This window comes from Megalops cyprinoides, chromosome 3, assembly GCF_013368585.1.
Source record: "Megalops cyprinoides isolate fMegCyp1 chromosome 3, fMegCyp1.pri, whole genome shotgun sequence".
NCBI lineage: Eukaryota > Metazoa > Chordata > Actinopteri > Elopiformes > Megalopidae > Megalops > Megalops cyprinoides.
Genome location: NC_050585.1, coordinates 29314003 through 29332015, shown reverse-complemented (window position 1 = coordinate 29332015; position 18013 = coordinate 29314003). Strand labels below are relative to the sequence as shown.

The 18013-nt window shown below is 36.8% G+C and overlaps 1 protein-coding gene across 1 annotated transcript; it reads right to left on the bottom strand.

The window, feature by feature from the left end:
* Positions 1 to 860: 860 nt before the first annotated feature.
* On the bottom strand, positions 861 to 16937 carry c3hxorf56 (chromosome 3 CXorf56 homolog). Its single transcript, XM_036524908.1, has 7 exons — positions 16717 to 16937; positions 14173 to 14290; positions 13893 to 13934; positions 7611 to 7755; positions 2892 to 2981; positions 2398 to 2490; positions 861 to 1431 (listed from the first exon to the last, which is right to left on the bottom strand). The coding sequence occupies exons 1-7, from the start codon at positions 16838 to 16840 to the stop codon at positions 1369 to 1371; spliced, it is 675 nt and encodes a 224-aa protein (XP_036380801.1). The 5' UTR covers positions 16841 to 16937; the 3' UTR covers positions 861 to 1368.
* Positions 16938 to 18013: the final 1076 nt, after the last annotated feature.

Sequence of the window (18013 nt, the reverse complement as noted above, 5' to 3'; positions counted from 1 at the left end):
CGTGCTCCTACAAATTAAAAATTCTGAGTGGATGCAGACAGCTGCACAGTTGAGCCTCACTTCCTGTTCAGACAACAAAGGATCTGCGTACAGTGCTTTGTTACATCACTGTCATGTTTGTTGGGAGACTGCTTTTTGTACACAGGAATTTACAGAAAAAAATGATGTCAAATGATTTTTAAATTCAAAGCTTGTGTATTGAAAGCAAACATTACAAAGCTGTCATTTAAGCCCACTGGGGGGCTTTTTTTTGTTTTTTGTTTCACTTCTGTTTACATTTTCCCATGCTTAAGAAAGAAATGTTCAGTAGCAATACCCTCATAAAACTGTCAACTGTAAATTTCACTCTGGTGCTTCATGTGAAAGAGATATTGTTGAGAGACTATTTTTCCCACACATTTTGCTACTTTACCACATTGCTCTCACATCAGTTTACCAAATCAGTTTTCAGAGAATGGGTTTTTGGTTGTTACTGGGCTTCTGAAACTGATCCGATTCACACACAGACCGGCAAAAGAAATCTTATGTTGTACATTATAAGCAGTATTAACCTAGGAGCATGGCATGGCAGGAAGTAGCATAAAGCCCCCACTACCACCACTGCTGAGCTGATTACCTCATCCAAGCCACCAAAAATAGATCATTTTTACAAACTGAAAACAAAAAAACATCAAAACCAGTCAGTCACCTAAAAATACTATTTTGTCTATCATTTCATGGTTGGTCAAAAATGAGTTTTGTTCCACTTCATTAAGTCAGTGTCTTCACTTATATTTTCAGAAAAAATACTAAATTTACATGGAAGTTAAGTGAAACAACATGTAAGCTTTCCAAAAAAAAAGAACAGTAGCTCAGAAATAATGTAGATTACTGAAACAGCCCATCTGCTATTTAATTAGTTCATCTTTTACAGATCAGTACTTTAAACATAAGCCTAGAAAGGATAGCTGACAGTGTGAGAAAATGAGGGAGGACAGACAGAAATCCTCTGAACATTTGTATTTGTCCATTTCAAATATATCAAAAAGTGTTCCACATCAGCGTACATCCCTAACCCTCCATACAAACAAAATAACAAGCATCTCAACATTTATTAGAACACAATAAAAATGTATAAAAAAAAAAAAGATTGTGAATGTAATACAGGCGTAAGTGGCTGGATGTTGAACCTGTGTTTGTACTTTGGATGAGCCATTTACTATTTCCATAAAAACACAGGAATTTTAAGTTTGTATAACAAACATCAGTGAATGTTAATTATTTTAGTTTGCAAAGACCGCATTTTGATGAGGTGGAATATCTAACCAGAGTCCACTACTGTCCTGTCCTTGCTGTCTCTTTTCCATTGCAATTACCATCCACAACCACTTATTTAAATTGATTGTCTATTAAAGTTCCTTTCATTTTAGCTTTCTTTGCCTCCAGTTCAGCCTGTTGAAAAAACAGAGGGGAAAAAAACATGAATCTGTGTTCAAATTACATGTCATTGCCTTTTAAAAGCTACACACAACTGAAAGCTCTGCATCATTCTGAGAGCAAATGGTACAAACAGTGAAACAGATACTCCCTGCCTTTTTCATTAGGGATGTATGAAAATAAGTAATGCACACAGCATATGTAATAAATATGAACTACAGCTAAATCATAATAAATATGATTTAGAAGTGCTCAACTTGCTTTTGCTGACACAGAATCAGGTACCATTAACACAGGCTATAGAACCATATGGTATCTAGTTAACTATGCAGTAATTTGTTACCATAATTGTACTCCATACACAAAGTGTTACATCCATGGGGGAATCTATTAGAATTCCTTTCATTTAAACATCTGAATAGCTGTATTTTTAAATTTCTCCCACAGGAAAAAATAGATTTGTGGATGACGAGAGTTCGGTCAAGCAACTCCCAAGCTTGGGGAAAACCCAGTTAAGGCCCATCAATGTTAATTACCATACAAAATACAGAACAGAAAGTAGATCCCTACCCAGTAAAGCAACCTAATCTTCACCGGAGCTTATTAAAATGTGGTTTTGTGGCACTTTAAACCTTAATGAGAATTTATGTTACAACTGTGAGGGTAGTCATATGCTGTTCTTGATTATGTTACAACTGTGAGGGTAGTCATATGCTGTTCTTGATTATGTTACAACTGTGAGGGTAGTCATATGCTGTTGTATTTTTTTATTCGAATCTGCATGCTCATAAAAACACAAAGACGTTTCTGAATACTACCACTTCAGAACTAATTACATTTCCCACATGTAGGAACAATTAATAATACAGATTTTTGCAACCCTGTCAAGATCATGGTCTCTACAAATTATAATGATGGATATGATAATTCTGCATGGTAGAGATCACTGTGAGAATGTGAATATGCAGGAAGAAACCTCACCAGCTCTTGCAGTCTTTTCTTGCTCATGCCCTTTCTTTCTAACTGCTTCTCAATGACTTTTGCATTCTGAGCATACGAATCAGCAACTTCTCTCTATTGGGAAGATAGTAAAAAAAATGTTTAAATACCATTTATTACATCTACATAATGCTTATTTGCCTCTACAGTACAGTTGCATGACTTATATCAGAAGTAAAACATCCTGTATTATATGAATTTAAATAAATGAAAACCAGATATATAGAGATATATATATATATATATATATATATATAAGTTATAATATATAATAATGTAATTCAAGTTATAGTGAATAGACAGACAGGTGGATATACATACACACACAGATTTGGGGGGAAATTACTGCATACTTCCTATACTTCAATGCATTCTTCAATAAATTCACAAAATTCTTTCAGAACAGTGACCTGACTATATTTCAGAACGGTGTAGAAGTAACAGAGGGAGTGTAGCATGAAGGTCTCCCGACATACCGCCTCAATCTCCTCCTCCTCCTCATCAATGGTGGAAACGGTGACGGAGCTGAACTTGCCCATGTCTTTGGTCCGCTTGGTCATCATCACCTGGCAGAGATTACAAAGTTCACATCAAGGAACGAGTCAAATTACCCTGCACAATTTGGAATTCCGGGCAGATGGGAGCATCAGACAGAGAGGAGTGCAGGGCGGAGGAAATGAAAAGGCAGCGGTGACCCTGAGGAGCGGTGGGCTGAAATAAGAAAATGAACACTCAAAAGGTCATGTGCAGCTGGTCCAATAAGAGGTGCAAAGAGTGATTTTTCACAGCTTCAGAGGAGTCTTATATAAGTAACTTTCATTAACAAAAAAAAGGAATCAATTTCCTTGAGGGAAGGGATTCCAGCAGGTTTCACTGCAATTCTACTGATATGCAATTACGTGTTGAAATTACACTTGAAGATGCCTTTATAAAGAATCTATTGATATTCATTAGAAATAAGTTATTAGGTGAGCCAAAAAAAAATCTGTTTGATTAAAGTTTGTTTTCCCACTGTTCACACAGAGAAACTTTAGTCAGAGGAGGTATATTAATTCCCACGCACCAGTTAATATACAAACGCGCCTATTAATAAAGTCAAAATATTCCCTCATCATGATGAATTCTCAGTGAGGCCATGCAGCTCTACAGCCTGTGACTGGAAGAGTGGAAGTCAAAGCATCAAATATCAACACAGATCAAACATTACAGTCTTGGTCATGTAGCCAACAATCCCAACTAGCAATCATATTACAAGAATGGAAAGCTATTTGAAATAGATGAACACTGTTACAATTATTAAAAAGATGAAAATGAAATTCAAGAGGCAGATCTGGATGTAGATCAGTGTGTTGTGATGTACACTCTGAACAAATTGTAAGCTCCCAATAGTGGCAGAATCTGTCAAAAAGAGAATTGATGTTTATGGCAGATTATGATGCAACTCAAGTCTCAGCACACAAAGTTTGCAGAAGACAGGGTTCATCATATAAGAATAGGGATGTTTTTAATAAATAGCCATACTAAACTAACTATCAGCTAGGCACACAGACAATAAGTGAATATTTTAAATTGATCTTACATATATACAATTTATGCTCATTTTCTCTGCTCGCCTGCAAATATTTAATAAATATATATTAAATTAATGTGATGAACTGTTTTTTTTCATGCACTCTGTTTGGAAGTGATGTTCCCACATTAATTCCACATTAGCTAAAATGCCATTACAGAGTAACATATTTTTGCTTAAGTGGTTAATATGCAGTTACACAAGTGGACGTATAATTTAATGTAAAGCGTTACTATAACCAACAATTACTCATCCTCTTTTTTCCAGAAATACAGTACAGACTTCAAAAGTTCATAAATACTTTACTTATTAAATGACACATTTGAGATAAAAGTTCCATATGAGTTAAAAAAAAAAAATTGACAAGGGAATAAGTGAAACTTACATCTCTCCTTTCTGCAACCCAACTTCAGTTTTTTTTTCCCTGGATATTACATTCTGGCTTCATCCTCCGACCCAATTGATATGCAATGCGAAGCACACCATTTAACTGCAACGGTGGCCTCAATATAAGACCTGAACTTTAACTTCCCCAGAAATGTCTAAGTTTTGATTGTCCACAAGTCAAAGTTTCCATTATTGGGTGATTAGAATCAGTGGTTTAGTTGCCCTGTAGCCTGGTCTGAGTTGTCCCATGGCCCCATGTCTTTCCTCAGATGTGAAGATTATCAGTGATTTTGTCATTTGTACCTTGCAACAATATAAGTGAAAACTAAACAAAAGCAGTGTTTCAGGACTTACGGCAGATTCTGCAGAGAGATAAATAACTTGTCTCTTCTTTATGCTGACTCATTATAGGACTTCAGTTATGGGTCATACATGCGAAATCAATCAGGGTGGACTCTTCTCTTGTCAGATTAAATACTGTCTAGCAACGTCAAGCAATGTCATCTCACGTCAAGCAATGGTTTTTGTCATCTCAAAACTCAATCAGGTTACCCTGACTTTCACCGTACTGTTTCCCCTTGATGAGGCCAATTGGCTGTATAGATACTGTATAAACAATCATGGATCATTCCGACATAGACAACATTACAGAAAAATTACACTGCCCCCATTACTATAATGCCAGTGAACAGCTAACCGTGTGTAAACATTATAAGATGTTTTTTTTATTCAAAAGGACAATTTAATGATCTGCTGAAAACCTAAAAAAAATAGAATGTGATCAAGAGATGAGTTCCATTCGTACTAGCCATACATGAGTTGCTTAGATGATGTCAGCAGGGGATGAGCATATGCTAGAGTAGGCCTTTGATTGCATGCGAGTGTACTGGAGCCACTGGCGTTAATATTGACGGTGCAACCAGTGCAACGCACCAGGGCCCAGAAGCTGTCAGGGGCCCATGTAGGAAGGCGATTTTTTGCTGCTTTACTATTGTAGGTGGGCCCTCTCGCGCATTGACCATTTTACGCAGCCTACAAAGTAACAAAGTAACCATTCAATGATATTACTAAAATTACTTATAATTGCGATAGCTATATATATACCACCTTCCCACCTTGTGTATAACACGTACCGTTTTGAGTCATAGCCTATTTTCATGCATTTTTATTTGTCCTTATTGAAATGTTCTAATTTTTTCTCAATGGTTCAACCTTTTAGCAGGAGACAAGAGATGTCTGAGAGAAATTTGGTAATCACTGATCGCAGTTTTGGAACATTAAGCCATGTTAAGCGTTTTAGAATGTCCCCTTGATTTTCATATCGTAAATCTTGACTCCCACAATAGTCTAACATTTATTTGTAGAACCTTTAAGGCTTGGAAGCATCTGAGGTAGCTTGCGAACTCTAGTTGTTGTTGCCTGTTATTGCACTTTAAAACCCTTTCGCACGCAACTTATTTTACATGCTATGTAGCACACATGGTTCATTATGTTTTCATTATTATTATTATTATTGAGTTATTTAGCTTCTCATAGTTTTCAGTTAGCATTTGCTATATTTTTTTTAACATTAAATCTTGCTGTATGCACTTTTGTAAGTCGCTTTGGATAAAAGCGTCTGCTAAATAAATAAATGTAAATGTAAATGTAAATCGCTGTTACCTCAAAGCTAAAATTAGCTAGAATTTTTCCCAATCCTGTGTTCTAATCGCACTGGTTTTAGCTTATGCACTAAACAGCTAATCACACCGGTGTGAATGCCGTTGGCACGGGAATGAGTACGTATTTCCGCTTAAGCAGAGGACGTCAGTTGAGTAGGCGGTCCTACTCAAGCCCAGGATGCATTTGCATTCACACTGCAATACCAGGTGTGAACAGGGCAGGAAAGTCTGCTGGCCAAGTAGGCTAAGTATTTTAAACATTTTAAACAGGAGCTACACATTATGTAAACATACTGACTAAAAGACAAATGCCTGAAATTTTAATATGAATTTTTTAGCATCAGAATAAACAACAGAAGGTCACATGGAGCTGGAAATGTAGATTATAGACAGTTCATCTGTGCTAAGAAAAAAAAGTAACCTATTGACCGCAACTAATCTGTAAAGGAGTTAGAATTTCCTGATGTACCTTGAAAAGGTCACATGGTACATCGGGTCCTGGGTTACTGGGCCATTAACAGCAACAACCATTTCTGAGCTTGCCATGGGGATCCTGAAGGCTAAGATCATTCAAAGAATGAAAGTCCTGGGCTCATACAGGATAGTAAGTCCTGACTGTCAAAGGAACAAAAATAAAATGCAGAGGGCAGAGAATGATGAATGATGTCAAAGTTATTTTTGCAAAATGCAAAGGATGTATTTTTGTCTGTGCTTTCTTAAAATTTGCTGCATTTATCATAAAAATCTGTGAATGCACCTGCATTCACTTTCCTAGTTCAGACTTGGGGAAAACAATGTACAATTCCACACTTCTGATAACATAACGCTTTTGTCTCAAAAGGAAATAATTATAAAATAATGAATAAATGATTTTGTAGACTCACTGAAAAGATAAAGCATGACAGGAGTGTCACACAAGCATTCATGTTGGAGCATTTATTAAGCCGAATCATAATATGCCTAACGCTGATGTGGTTTTACTTTTTCGAAAGCTGTCATGAGTCCCACACTAGCACTTAATTGTTAATTATTGTCTGCTGCTGTGAATCATCATAAAAGGGAAAAAAAAATCAGACTGAAAGAGGGTAATTTGAGTAAAGCCAAATGTAATATGTGATGCAGACCCGTCTTGCAGTGGAAAGGAGGGGAAACCATACATAATGATAGAGAACATGGGAAAAGCTGGTGACTACAATTTCTTTGGCCAGTTACAGCACCACTATACTACAGTTAACTATAAGATTTCTTTTCAAATTTAATTTAAGCAAAAAAAAAAAAATACCTGTAAAAATTACCTGCAGCTGTATTTAATTATTTTTCTGCTATTTGATGTTTTTGTTCCTGTTTAATCAGGTTATCAGTTATGACTAAATATGGAGGACACTATATTTTAAATAATTAATAGTAAAAGAAATTGCTGAAATAAATTCATAAAGTATGTTTTTTTTTCTATCAACACTGGTGTCATTTATAAAATTGCTTTACATTTTCCAATACTTCCACTTCATGACGATTTGATGCTTAATTGATAGAGACCAAAAAAGTTCTTTCCATCCCTGAAACAGCAAAGGACATACCCTGACTTTTTTGGGAGCCTCCTGCTTCTGGCTGTACACACTGGTGTTCCCGAATCCCTGGCCAAACTTCACCACTGCGCCATCCACGATGAATGTCACAGGAGTGTTCTTCATCTGGTGCTGGTAGAAGAGAAGCAGGCCACACCTGTTGAAGGCAAAATGAATAAGATAAAAGAACACTGGGATCTTTTTAGTGTCAGGGGCAGGTCTAATGTTCTGCAGGGCATGCAAAGGGAAGTAAATCTGATAAGAGTGTCTGCCAAACAAATTAATTTGTCTCAACAATGCTGCCAGATCTACATAATTGAGAGACTTGGCACCTTGAAATGCAGAATAAAATGGCAATATCAGAACACAGACCTTTCCATGTCAGCATTACATTTATTTACATTTGGCATTTACTCATGTTGAAATGAAATGCAGGCAGTCCAAAGCACATGAACGCACATGCTGATCATTTCAATACATAGAGATTTGATAGGCCTTTCACCATGGCTTCGATATTTCAGCCAAAACTACAATTTATTTTAAGTACCAACACATGCTGTGACTTCCAACTATGTTCATACCATTGATAAATTGATACAACACAATATTAAAAGGAAGGAGGCCTTAGTTTCCCTTCAGATGAACATACTGACTTTTTATTTCACTGGATTCTACCAAAGCTGCATAGGAGCGATCCCTCTTGACAGAAATTCTTCAGTTACAACCACTATCACTGAATTGAACTGGCATACATTTTATGATGAAAAATCAGCAGTCCTGAAATATTTGTTTTGCTTTCTAAAAATGCACTGAATCCAAAGACCACACACCTCTTTCTGACACAAAAGCATTCACCCTGACACTACTACTGTACTATACAATTTGCTGAAAATGTCCTGGTAAATATTTGGATCTCTCTTTGTGACAAGGGTACAAGGACCAGAAAAATACTCAAATCTCAGAGCAAAACAGATCCACAGAGATGGGATGATGTTCAGCTCAAACTCAATGAGGTTCACCTTTTCTGTATCAATCATACCACTGAGAGGCATGTCCATATATATCTGTGTGTGTGTGATATATAATTTTTTTTCTTCTTTTAGAGCTAATAGCTCCACATAATTTTCATAGGGATTGAGTCTACCCTCAGAAACTTCTCACAGTACGGTATTATTTTCTTGTATCCTAATCTTCCTGGCAAGGCAGGTGACCACTCTAAACTTCTGGCTGATATAGTGGAGAGGGTGATAACTCTATATACCTACAATTCAACTTGGTCAATGAAGGCAACATTTTCACATTTTAAACATCAGATAACTATGGCAATAAATGGAGCTAATGGATTGTTTAGCACTGTGTATGATCTTTTATGTCCTTGATGGTGAGACAGGTTTTTAAACTCGTACTCAGTTTCAGATGTTCAGTGCATTTCAGCAATTTAGGGGTGTGAAAAAACTGTAAAAAATGTTACACATGTCAATTTATGCGAGTAAAAAAAGCAGACAATACACTTCATGTGAGTGTGAATTTCATCTGTTAAATCACATTTCTGTTAGAATTGATCAGCAGCATGAATAAATGAGGAGGCCACTGTAAAAACAGCACCAGTAAAAGAAGCACACAACAGAACTGCAAACTAATATGAACCAAGGCAGCTTAAATGTTTCAAGAACTGAACAGTGCCGGACCATTTCTATCCAATGAAATGCTCTTATATGAAAAGGATAAGATTATGGAATTTGGAGCAATGTAAATTATTTTAATAAATAGCACCAATAATATTTGGAATATTTTCGACATAGAGAAAAAGCTTCTAATTTGATTTATTTTACTCTGCTTGTCAAATAGATCCCTGAGGGGCTTGATTCAATATTAAGAGGGATGATAAAAATACAATAGAATTGTCCATTAGGATAGAGAAAATAAATAGGTTTCTCCAATACCTTGAGGCCAAAACATCTTCAGAGATGCTCTGTGAAAAACAGCTTTGTTGCCACTGAGGAGGATTCCTTGACAGAGCTAACACAAATGCACATTGAGTAAGATTGTAAGGGTACGTATTTGAGTACCATTCAGGTCTTTCAACCTTTGGGTTCAAAATTTCATATGCATATATTGCCGTGAGAGAAAATGTTGTAAGGTCTGAATTATTCCCCATTTTCTCTGAAATTTGCAGGTGGAAGAGTAGCAGACACGTTCTGTTGATCTGCAGTTTGTTAGAAGAAACAAGTTAATCATACATATGTACATCATACACCGTACATACACAACTGTATGCAGTTCTCCCCCTGAGATGTGCTGCAGATAAAGACTGACATTTTTCCAGCTTATGACATATACATGTCTGCAACAAATATTCAATGAGGAGAAACTGACTAAGCTTTGGCAGGAGCAAGACTGTCTGTTTGGCATGATAGCTGATCAGTAATCAGGAACTTCAACTGCCGATGAAGTGAAGAGTATCTAACAGCAGTCTTGTAAATTTTTATTAGTAGACCATTTTAATATCCGCCTTACTCACAAGTGTTTATGAAACAATTATAATGTTAGCTAGCTAAATAAGCAAAAGTCTGAAATTAGTAACTGTCATATGCCACACAGGTGCACTGCTTGCTCAGGAGTGATTGGATGGGTGACCAGAAGGGACAGTTAACATGGTCGGCACATTGGTGTCTATTTTTGGGAATGAAATAATAAGGATTTTTTTAAATACTGAAATCAAAACAAATTCTTTGGAGGTGCACCCTCACGGGTTCCTAATACATAAATGCAACGTGTCATAATATAGAAAACACTTAAACTTCAGTGGTGTTGTGCTTGCCTGTCTGCCACATAATCCATATTACATAATCCATTAAAGGATTCAATTATTCACTTCTAAACCTCTATTTCCCAGTTTTAAAAAAATCTTTAAAATGTTCACAGGTAACAGCAATTTGACACCAACACCAACTCTCCATATTGACTTATCTTGCAAGAAACCTTTAAGGACTGATTAGAATTCAACATCACTAGACATGTTATCTGGGGAATTTTGACAGAAACCAGACTAATATCTAAAGACAACCAGTCATCTGCAATTCTGATTTTGGCACCCAAACCAAAAATGAGAAGCTTTCTATAGTCTTGCTGTAAACTACCTGCACAATACTAACTCCACTGAGCAACACACAGCATTAATCTAAACAACAAGTGGTAATTGCACTGATGCAGCATGTGCATGTAGATTTGCACGCAGAAATGGGAATTGCCATAAAATCAACATGTTATTCACCGTTAGAGTTCCATGGATGAAAAGGTAAACCCATAGATGTTCAAAGCAGTATTGCAGCTAAGTATTACTTTAGTGGTAGATTGATATGTGGTGCTATCGCGAAAAAACCAAAAAACAAACCCATACATTTCAGTTCAAACCTCAAAGGAGTCAGTGATAACTTCACATCATCACAAATACATCTTGTGCAATAAATGGGGAAAAGATAAGCCTAAATGTTTCATTACTAACCAGAGGTACCTCATTAGTGCTTCCACTTTAGAACCACGAATTTCAAATTAGCAACATAATTCCTACCCGGTATGATACCTGACCATCATTGGTTCCATTTTTTTTTTTTTTTTTTTTAACATGTTCACTGCAGGCAGGTTTACATCTCAGTACAACTGCGGAATACTCACTGCCATCACTTCAGCCACTGCTGTGACCTGTCACCACTTAGCATTTTCAGCTTTGACTGGTTTTTCCAGCTAGGCCAATACTCATGAACCAATCTTATATTCAGGCCAATACTGTAATAAACCCCTGGATGTCGCCAACATAATTAAAAATACGTGACTAAATCCACAAACTTAAACAGTCCTTCCATAAAATGTAAAAAAAAACTAATTGAACATTCAAATGTTAACGGTCAACAACCTGTAATCATGCTCAAGTGTCCTTAACAGAAGAATGGGCATATCGGCATGATCAAGGTGAAGGTGAGTGAGCAATCCGTTCAAAATCAATGCTTCCACTGAGAAAGTCTTCTCCACTGGCAATGAAGTAGGACGTTAATGTCTTGTATCTTCTCTCATTCACCTTCCCTCACACAAGAGGGTCTTCATATGGGGGGAGTGCAGTCACGTTCACAGTACTTCTCCAATTCTGTCTGAATAGTAGAAGCATATAGGTGATACTCCTCACTGATGAGAGCTGCCAAGGTCTGATCAATGTCAATGGGCTTCATTAAGTTCTTGTCAGCTGTTACCTTCTGTTGTTCATGCAGGCACTCAAACGCCTGTAGCTAAGGCAGTAAAGCACCAGAGGACGCAATATGATAAAAACGTGTCTGTTGGTAGCAACAACACGATTTAATGCACTAGGTTCAAAGCCATCTTTAATTGCAAGCACAAATTCAAATCTCCACTCAAGATGCTGCAAGTTCGTCAAGACAATATTGCTAGTATTATAAAGAAAACAAGACTTTCTGTTCTACTTTCCAAATTTGGTAGTGATTTGCAGCACCTTTGCCAGATTCTCTGTATAGTCCTCTGACACTGGCCGAGTTTACAAAATTGAGCATCAGATGATTTCATGTACATACTGAAATGAGAATGACAATGAGAATAAAATTGCAGAAACTGAAGTTAGTAAATAAATAATAAACTCAGCTAATAAACAAATATGCAAGTGGGCAAACCGAGCAATCAGCTTGGTCACAGCTCACCACAGCATTCCTACTGAAGGACCCCAAATATTCAGACTAGGTACCAGGACTGCATTAATCTTCAGTCCAAAAAAGCCACCTTGCTTGCCCACAAGAAAAGTGAAACCTTGTTTCATGTTATAACAGCAACCAAGCTATGCAATAAAATGCTGTAAGTTGGAATGCCTCCAGTTTTAATTCATCAGTCAAGAAAGCCAAATGTCAAGTGGCTGCACCAGAGTTTCAATTGTTCTTATTCAGGAAACACACCTTAACATTACTGATGTGAGAGGGCTTCAAAGTCAATACTACAAATGAACTGCTCACTTGTGTGCTCTTAATAAAATGAAAGGTGCATTTATTTTACTGGATATAAAGTTGTCAGCCATGGTTATGGTGGAAAAATCAGATTCAGACGATGCCAAAACCACTACTGTAGAATGTAAAAGTTTGCTTTGTTTCTATCTTTCTACTACTTGAAAATTCAAAAAAAAAACAAAAATTAAAATCTACAAAAAAGCTACAGTTTTTTTATAAATTGAAAACTGAACTCAATGTTTGTTTTTTTGCAGCGGTAGATGAATTTGCATAGCGCTGTCATATAGGGTTTGTGATTGGACAACCAGAGATTGTACAGAAACGATCAACACAGATTAACATAGTGGTTTGTGATAATTTGCATTTGTTGGTGTTGTTTTTGGACGTTGCTTATGGAAACAGTTTATCAGCACCCTTTTCTCCTTAACCAATTGATATGTCCAATGGTGAATAAATGATGTTTGATGTGAACCCACACACAACTTACAAGGTAGCAAAGCAGCATGTGCAAAAGCATTTGCAATAAGAACTCAAGTTAACTAGAGAGCCATAGCACTTGTCTGAACTTCCCATTTTTTCCCTCACATATAGTTGAGGGTTTAATTTCCTGAACATCGAGTGGACATATTGTACCTATAGACTTAACTAGCTGAAATACACAAAAATCTACAATTAGTTCCAAGAGCCAGAATAATGCATATTTCAGTGTCCAAAAAACATTCTCCAAATTTCACTGATTGAGTTTTTCCCCGCTAACTTATCAGACACAAAGAGAGTATTTTTCCAAGGGAACGAGAAGCCTGGATGTTGACAAGCAATAGGTCTTTTCTACACCACACTCTGATAGCATTTTTAATATTCCACAGAGTACCCCTCCTGATGAGTGGCACTTCATGATGAGGGACCAAAAGGAATTATTCCCCAAAAGGAATAAGCAAAAAAATAAAAAATAAATAAAAATAATAAAAAAAAAAATATATATATATATATATATATATATACATATATATATATATATATATATATATATATATATATATATATATATATATATATATATTAATCAAAAGCAACATCTGGACATATGGCTAAATAAAATAAAAAAACCCTTGAACATATGAGAATATCTGGGGGAAAAAAAAAAAAAAACCTCTCAGAGAGGTAAGAGGTAGCCATGCCATTCCCCTGGCTAAACCAAAATCTACATCCAAGGAGAAACTATGAGGATGACTGAAAACAAAGCAAAAACAGGAGAAGGAATTTTAAATTATTGAAAAGACAGAGAGCAACTTACTTTCCACATTTCTTTCGAAACTGCCTCTCAATTCCTTCTGGTCTGCAAGAGAATAGATTCAAAATTATGATACATAAGTGAACACATTGTGAAGGCACTCCTTTGCATGAATTCTCAAAATAAAATAATGCACTGACTGAAAACATTCAACACATCCCACACATTAATTGTAATGAACTATTCAACATGTCTAAAAAAGGAGGGGAGGGGTATATTCAATCTATGAATTCCCAGTCCTGCACTAGTATACGCAATAATATCAAAAGTAAGAAATCTGTACCTTTTCAGATAAACACTCTCGTCCTCTTCCACATTACAGAATTTGTGAGCATGTTTGGCTGCATCAATCACTCTCGCTCTGTCCCGTGGTCTCATGGGAAGCTTCTCCAGCTGGCAGTCTATAAAAATGACACTTCAATCTTCAGCAACACAGGATCAAACAGAAACAAACTAAAAAATGATTCACAGTGTAACAATTTGATGAAAAAATGTCATTCAAATTTTTTTTTAAAAACAAGCAGAGGCTGGTCACAAAAAGCCTTGCAGAAAAGTTTGCTTGTATTTTAAGACAAATGTAACATAGGCCTACAAGCATGACCATACCATCAATGTGTCTGAAGGTCAAAGCAAGCCTAAGAAATTGCTCAGGCAGGCAAAAGTACATGCTTGTGATGAGTCACTCTAAAATCTTTTTTGTGTTCCTACCATTGGCGTCTGTCATCAGGTCTGTCAGGACAGACATATTCCATTCAGAAGTCACTCTCTCACTATGGGCGATAAGAGCTTTATATATAGCCTCCTGTAACTCACCATTTCTGACAGGTGACTTTTCTGAGAACAGTTATTGTACTTCGCCCTTCAGGCTTTCACAGTGTCAACAAAAGCAAAACTGATCCATCTTGGCCTGCTTCACGGGCTCCAGTCTGACAGCAAAAGCATACGGAGCAAGGTATTATGCTGTCGTGCCCCACATCATACCAGACCACTTCAGAGATTGTGCGTCTTAAATGTGACTCACTAAAACCTCTGTGAGGCAATAACCTATTAATACAGTACAGAATGCCTGAGAGAGAATGCTCTGTATCTTAATGTTTATCGTGTCATCGTTGCTGGCAACTTATCGGTGTTTTCACACAGCCACAAAACAAGGAAGCACAGGCCTGGATGGGGCAGGACAAAACTGAATACACTCAACACAAAAAAAAAAAAAAAAAAACTCTACAGGGGACAACAACCTGGTGTTGTCCTGGGAAACATATGCCCAAGCTCTAAACAATAAGAGATTTGCAGAGGGTTCATATACTGGAAAGTGCAGTGATTGAATCAAGAAGTTTAGGCTACTGGATGTTCACTACCTGTAAGTTTCACATGCACTTGTTTTCCATAATACTTTCTGCTTTCCCTTGTACAGGAAAGGGGAATAAAGGGAGGGATAGGATGTTCATATAAGTGGCAAAAAAACACAATTAATGAGAGGGGTATCTGTGGAGATAACCATCTGAATTTTTAGAGGACGATTCATTTCCTTGGAATTATCTGCATGTACGACAACTATCAGTGTTACAACTGTAATTGTTTTCTGAGATCACAACTACATTGAGTTCATATATAATAAACATGCATTTTCTGTATTTCTTCCTTGAATTTTGATTATGAAATTTGAAAATGATAAACTAATTATATATTAGAATTAGGCAATATGTATATGCCTAATGTCATAAAAGATTAAATTTCACAAAGTATAGAGGTTATGTCTTCACATTCAACGTGGAACATGGAACAACATAATGAAAAATAATTCTCCGTAATACCTGCTCAGTTTGCCGTTTTCACGCTCAAATATCATTTGAGGCAGCTTAGCGACACAAAATAGACTACTCGCGCGGTCCAAAACTTCCCTGCTGTCTAAGATGGGAAAACACAACACATACCCACTTTACAACAGCTAAGAAATTAACTTGTCGGTGTGTTCATGGATGGTCCTATTCAACAGTATTTAAAGGGGGTCTTTTGTGGCGATTACACTGGCAAAGCCTAATTAAATCTATAAGGCAAGTCATGCTGAGAAAAAGATCACAAAAATGTTAAGAACGTAAATTTGAGTGGTGCTCTGTACATAAAAAAACTTTTGGTAGTCATCTTCCTGAGTGGCTTTAGGGCAGGTCAGTCCTTGTGAATGAACTTCACATTTACGTAATGCTAAAATCTTTAGGTATATAAATTTACATTTATTCTGGTGGGACACATGATTCATTCAAACAAAAAATATTTTTGTCTCGCGTTTACCTATTTCTTGCCTGTCTAAAGGCCTGTAGGAGCTTATTGTGTAAGAACACATTTGGTGGATCACAGTTTACCATTCTAACCAACGGAGCAATCGGCATGAAAACTAACTCAGCAAGCCAATTAGCCAGCACAAAGAACCTTCAGATTCTAGATTAGCTGAAAAGATATTTTACGCGCCAGTCCATTTTTCTTATTTTATCCAACTAGTTAGCTTGGTCTGTTAGCAATGTATATGAACATAACACGGTAAACAAATTTATTCCTACTAAGGAACTAACTTAGCTATACGATCTTAGCTTGCTTCTACTTAATAAGATGGCACACGGGCAATAATGGCGAGGTAGCGAACTAGCTAAATGTCAGCTAATGACACTACAATCAGGCAAATAGGTGGAAACAATTAATGATCAATGAGATAATTCAACATAAATATGTGGCAGCTTCGTCCACACCGCAGAGACTTCTTCCTAAAATTGCTGACTAGGTTAATTAGGTATTTGCTAATATGCTGGCGAGCTTGTTAGCCACCACCACTCACCTAAGACAAGCACCATCTGTCCACACAGACAGTAGTAAACATGAAGAGGTTTTTCTCCATCATCATATTCCTCCCGATCTCGAGTGTCCGAGCAAACAACACTTCGCGACACAACCTTCGGCATTCTGTATTACAGCAAAACAAACAAAACACGTTTCCTCATACACCTCAGCTAACGTTACGGCCAAGCTACGTTAGTCAAACATATTTCACTTCGTCGATGAATGATTAGGTAAGCACTGTGGTCTCTTAATAAAAACGTCACAGCTGGAGGCGTACTAATGCCGTCTACTTCACCAATTAGATGGATGGGCGCGGTATGTTGCAGAAACGAATATGGCTATGAGTGCAGCGTGATGGAGAACTCTTCTATTCCGGGATCAGAGATATTGTATTTATTGTGGCAGATACTAAATGTGTTTGTACCTTGAGATCTAAGGTTTTGCAGTAAAGAAGAGGCAATTGCTTAAGGTTCTGTGTTTTAGAATTTTTTAGAATGTAGCAATTAAGTAAAATCTGTATTTTTTTTTTTCCAATTTCAGTTTAATAGGGTAGGGCAACCAAAGCCAACTTCTTAAAATGGTAGTTTTATATACTGTAATTATGTTGTGACTAAATCACAGTACCCAAAGTGAATGTGTCATATATACACATGATTTCACAGGTTCATGCATTATGCAACTTCTAATGGAGCACCAGTACCCAGTTATTATAAATTTGCCATCGGGAATTTGTCCTTCTCCTCTGAGTTTGCACTGTTATTTTTAGCACAAAACAGCCCACACCTTAGCACTATTCCCAATGATGCCAATTGGAATCATTTTGCAACTCATGCAATCTTTGCTAATTTTCTATCATTTTAAAGAACAGAATGACCATTCTTTTGTGCATTTAGCTTTGAGGGATGTACATTTGCAGGCAGTTTCACTTGAATGAATTATTTTATGCTGATCAATGTTCTGAGGAATTTTTTTGCTTTCTCCTCCTCTCAAGCACATAGCACAGGACTGTGACACCTATTTTGGAAAATATACTCTGCTGCCTGCTGGTCACCGATGCTGCCCTATAGGCTTATAGACCACATATCTTAACTCAAGGACACACAGACCCTCTGTTTCTATTAAGCCACAATTCCTTCCACTCACCATATTTGTATCTACAAAAAGCAAGCCATCCCTATAATTTGTCTGCAATTTGGGGCAATTGGTTGGAGCTGAACATTGTACACTCTGCAGCTCAAAGATGTTAACAGGGTGCTCAGGCAGAGCCACACTTATTCATTTGTGTCCCTTATTTA

Bases quoted from the DNA above. Each gene is read 5' to 3' on its own strand.
- c3hxorf56 (XM_036524908.1), bottom strand. From the start codon at position 16,840: ATGCCGAAGGTTGTGTCGCGAAGTGTTGTTTGCTCGGACACTCGAGAT. The intron at 13,935-14,172 runs GTACAGATTTCT...ATTCTCTTGCAG, and splicing joins GAGAGTGTTTATCTGAAAAG to ACCAGAAGGAATTGAGAGGC. The intron at 2,491-2,891 runs GTATGTCGGGAG...TCTTCCCAATAG, and splicing joins AGGAGGAGGAGATTGAGGCG to AGAGAAGTTGCTGATTCGTA.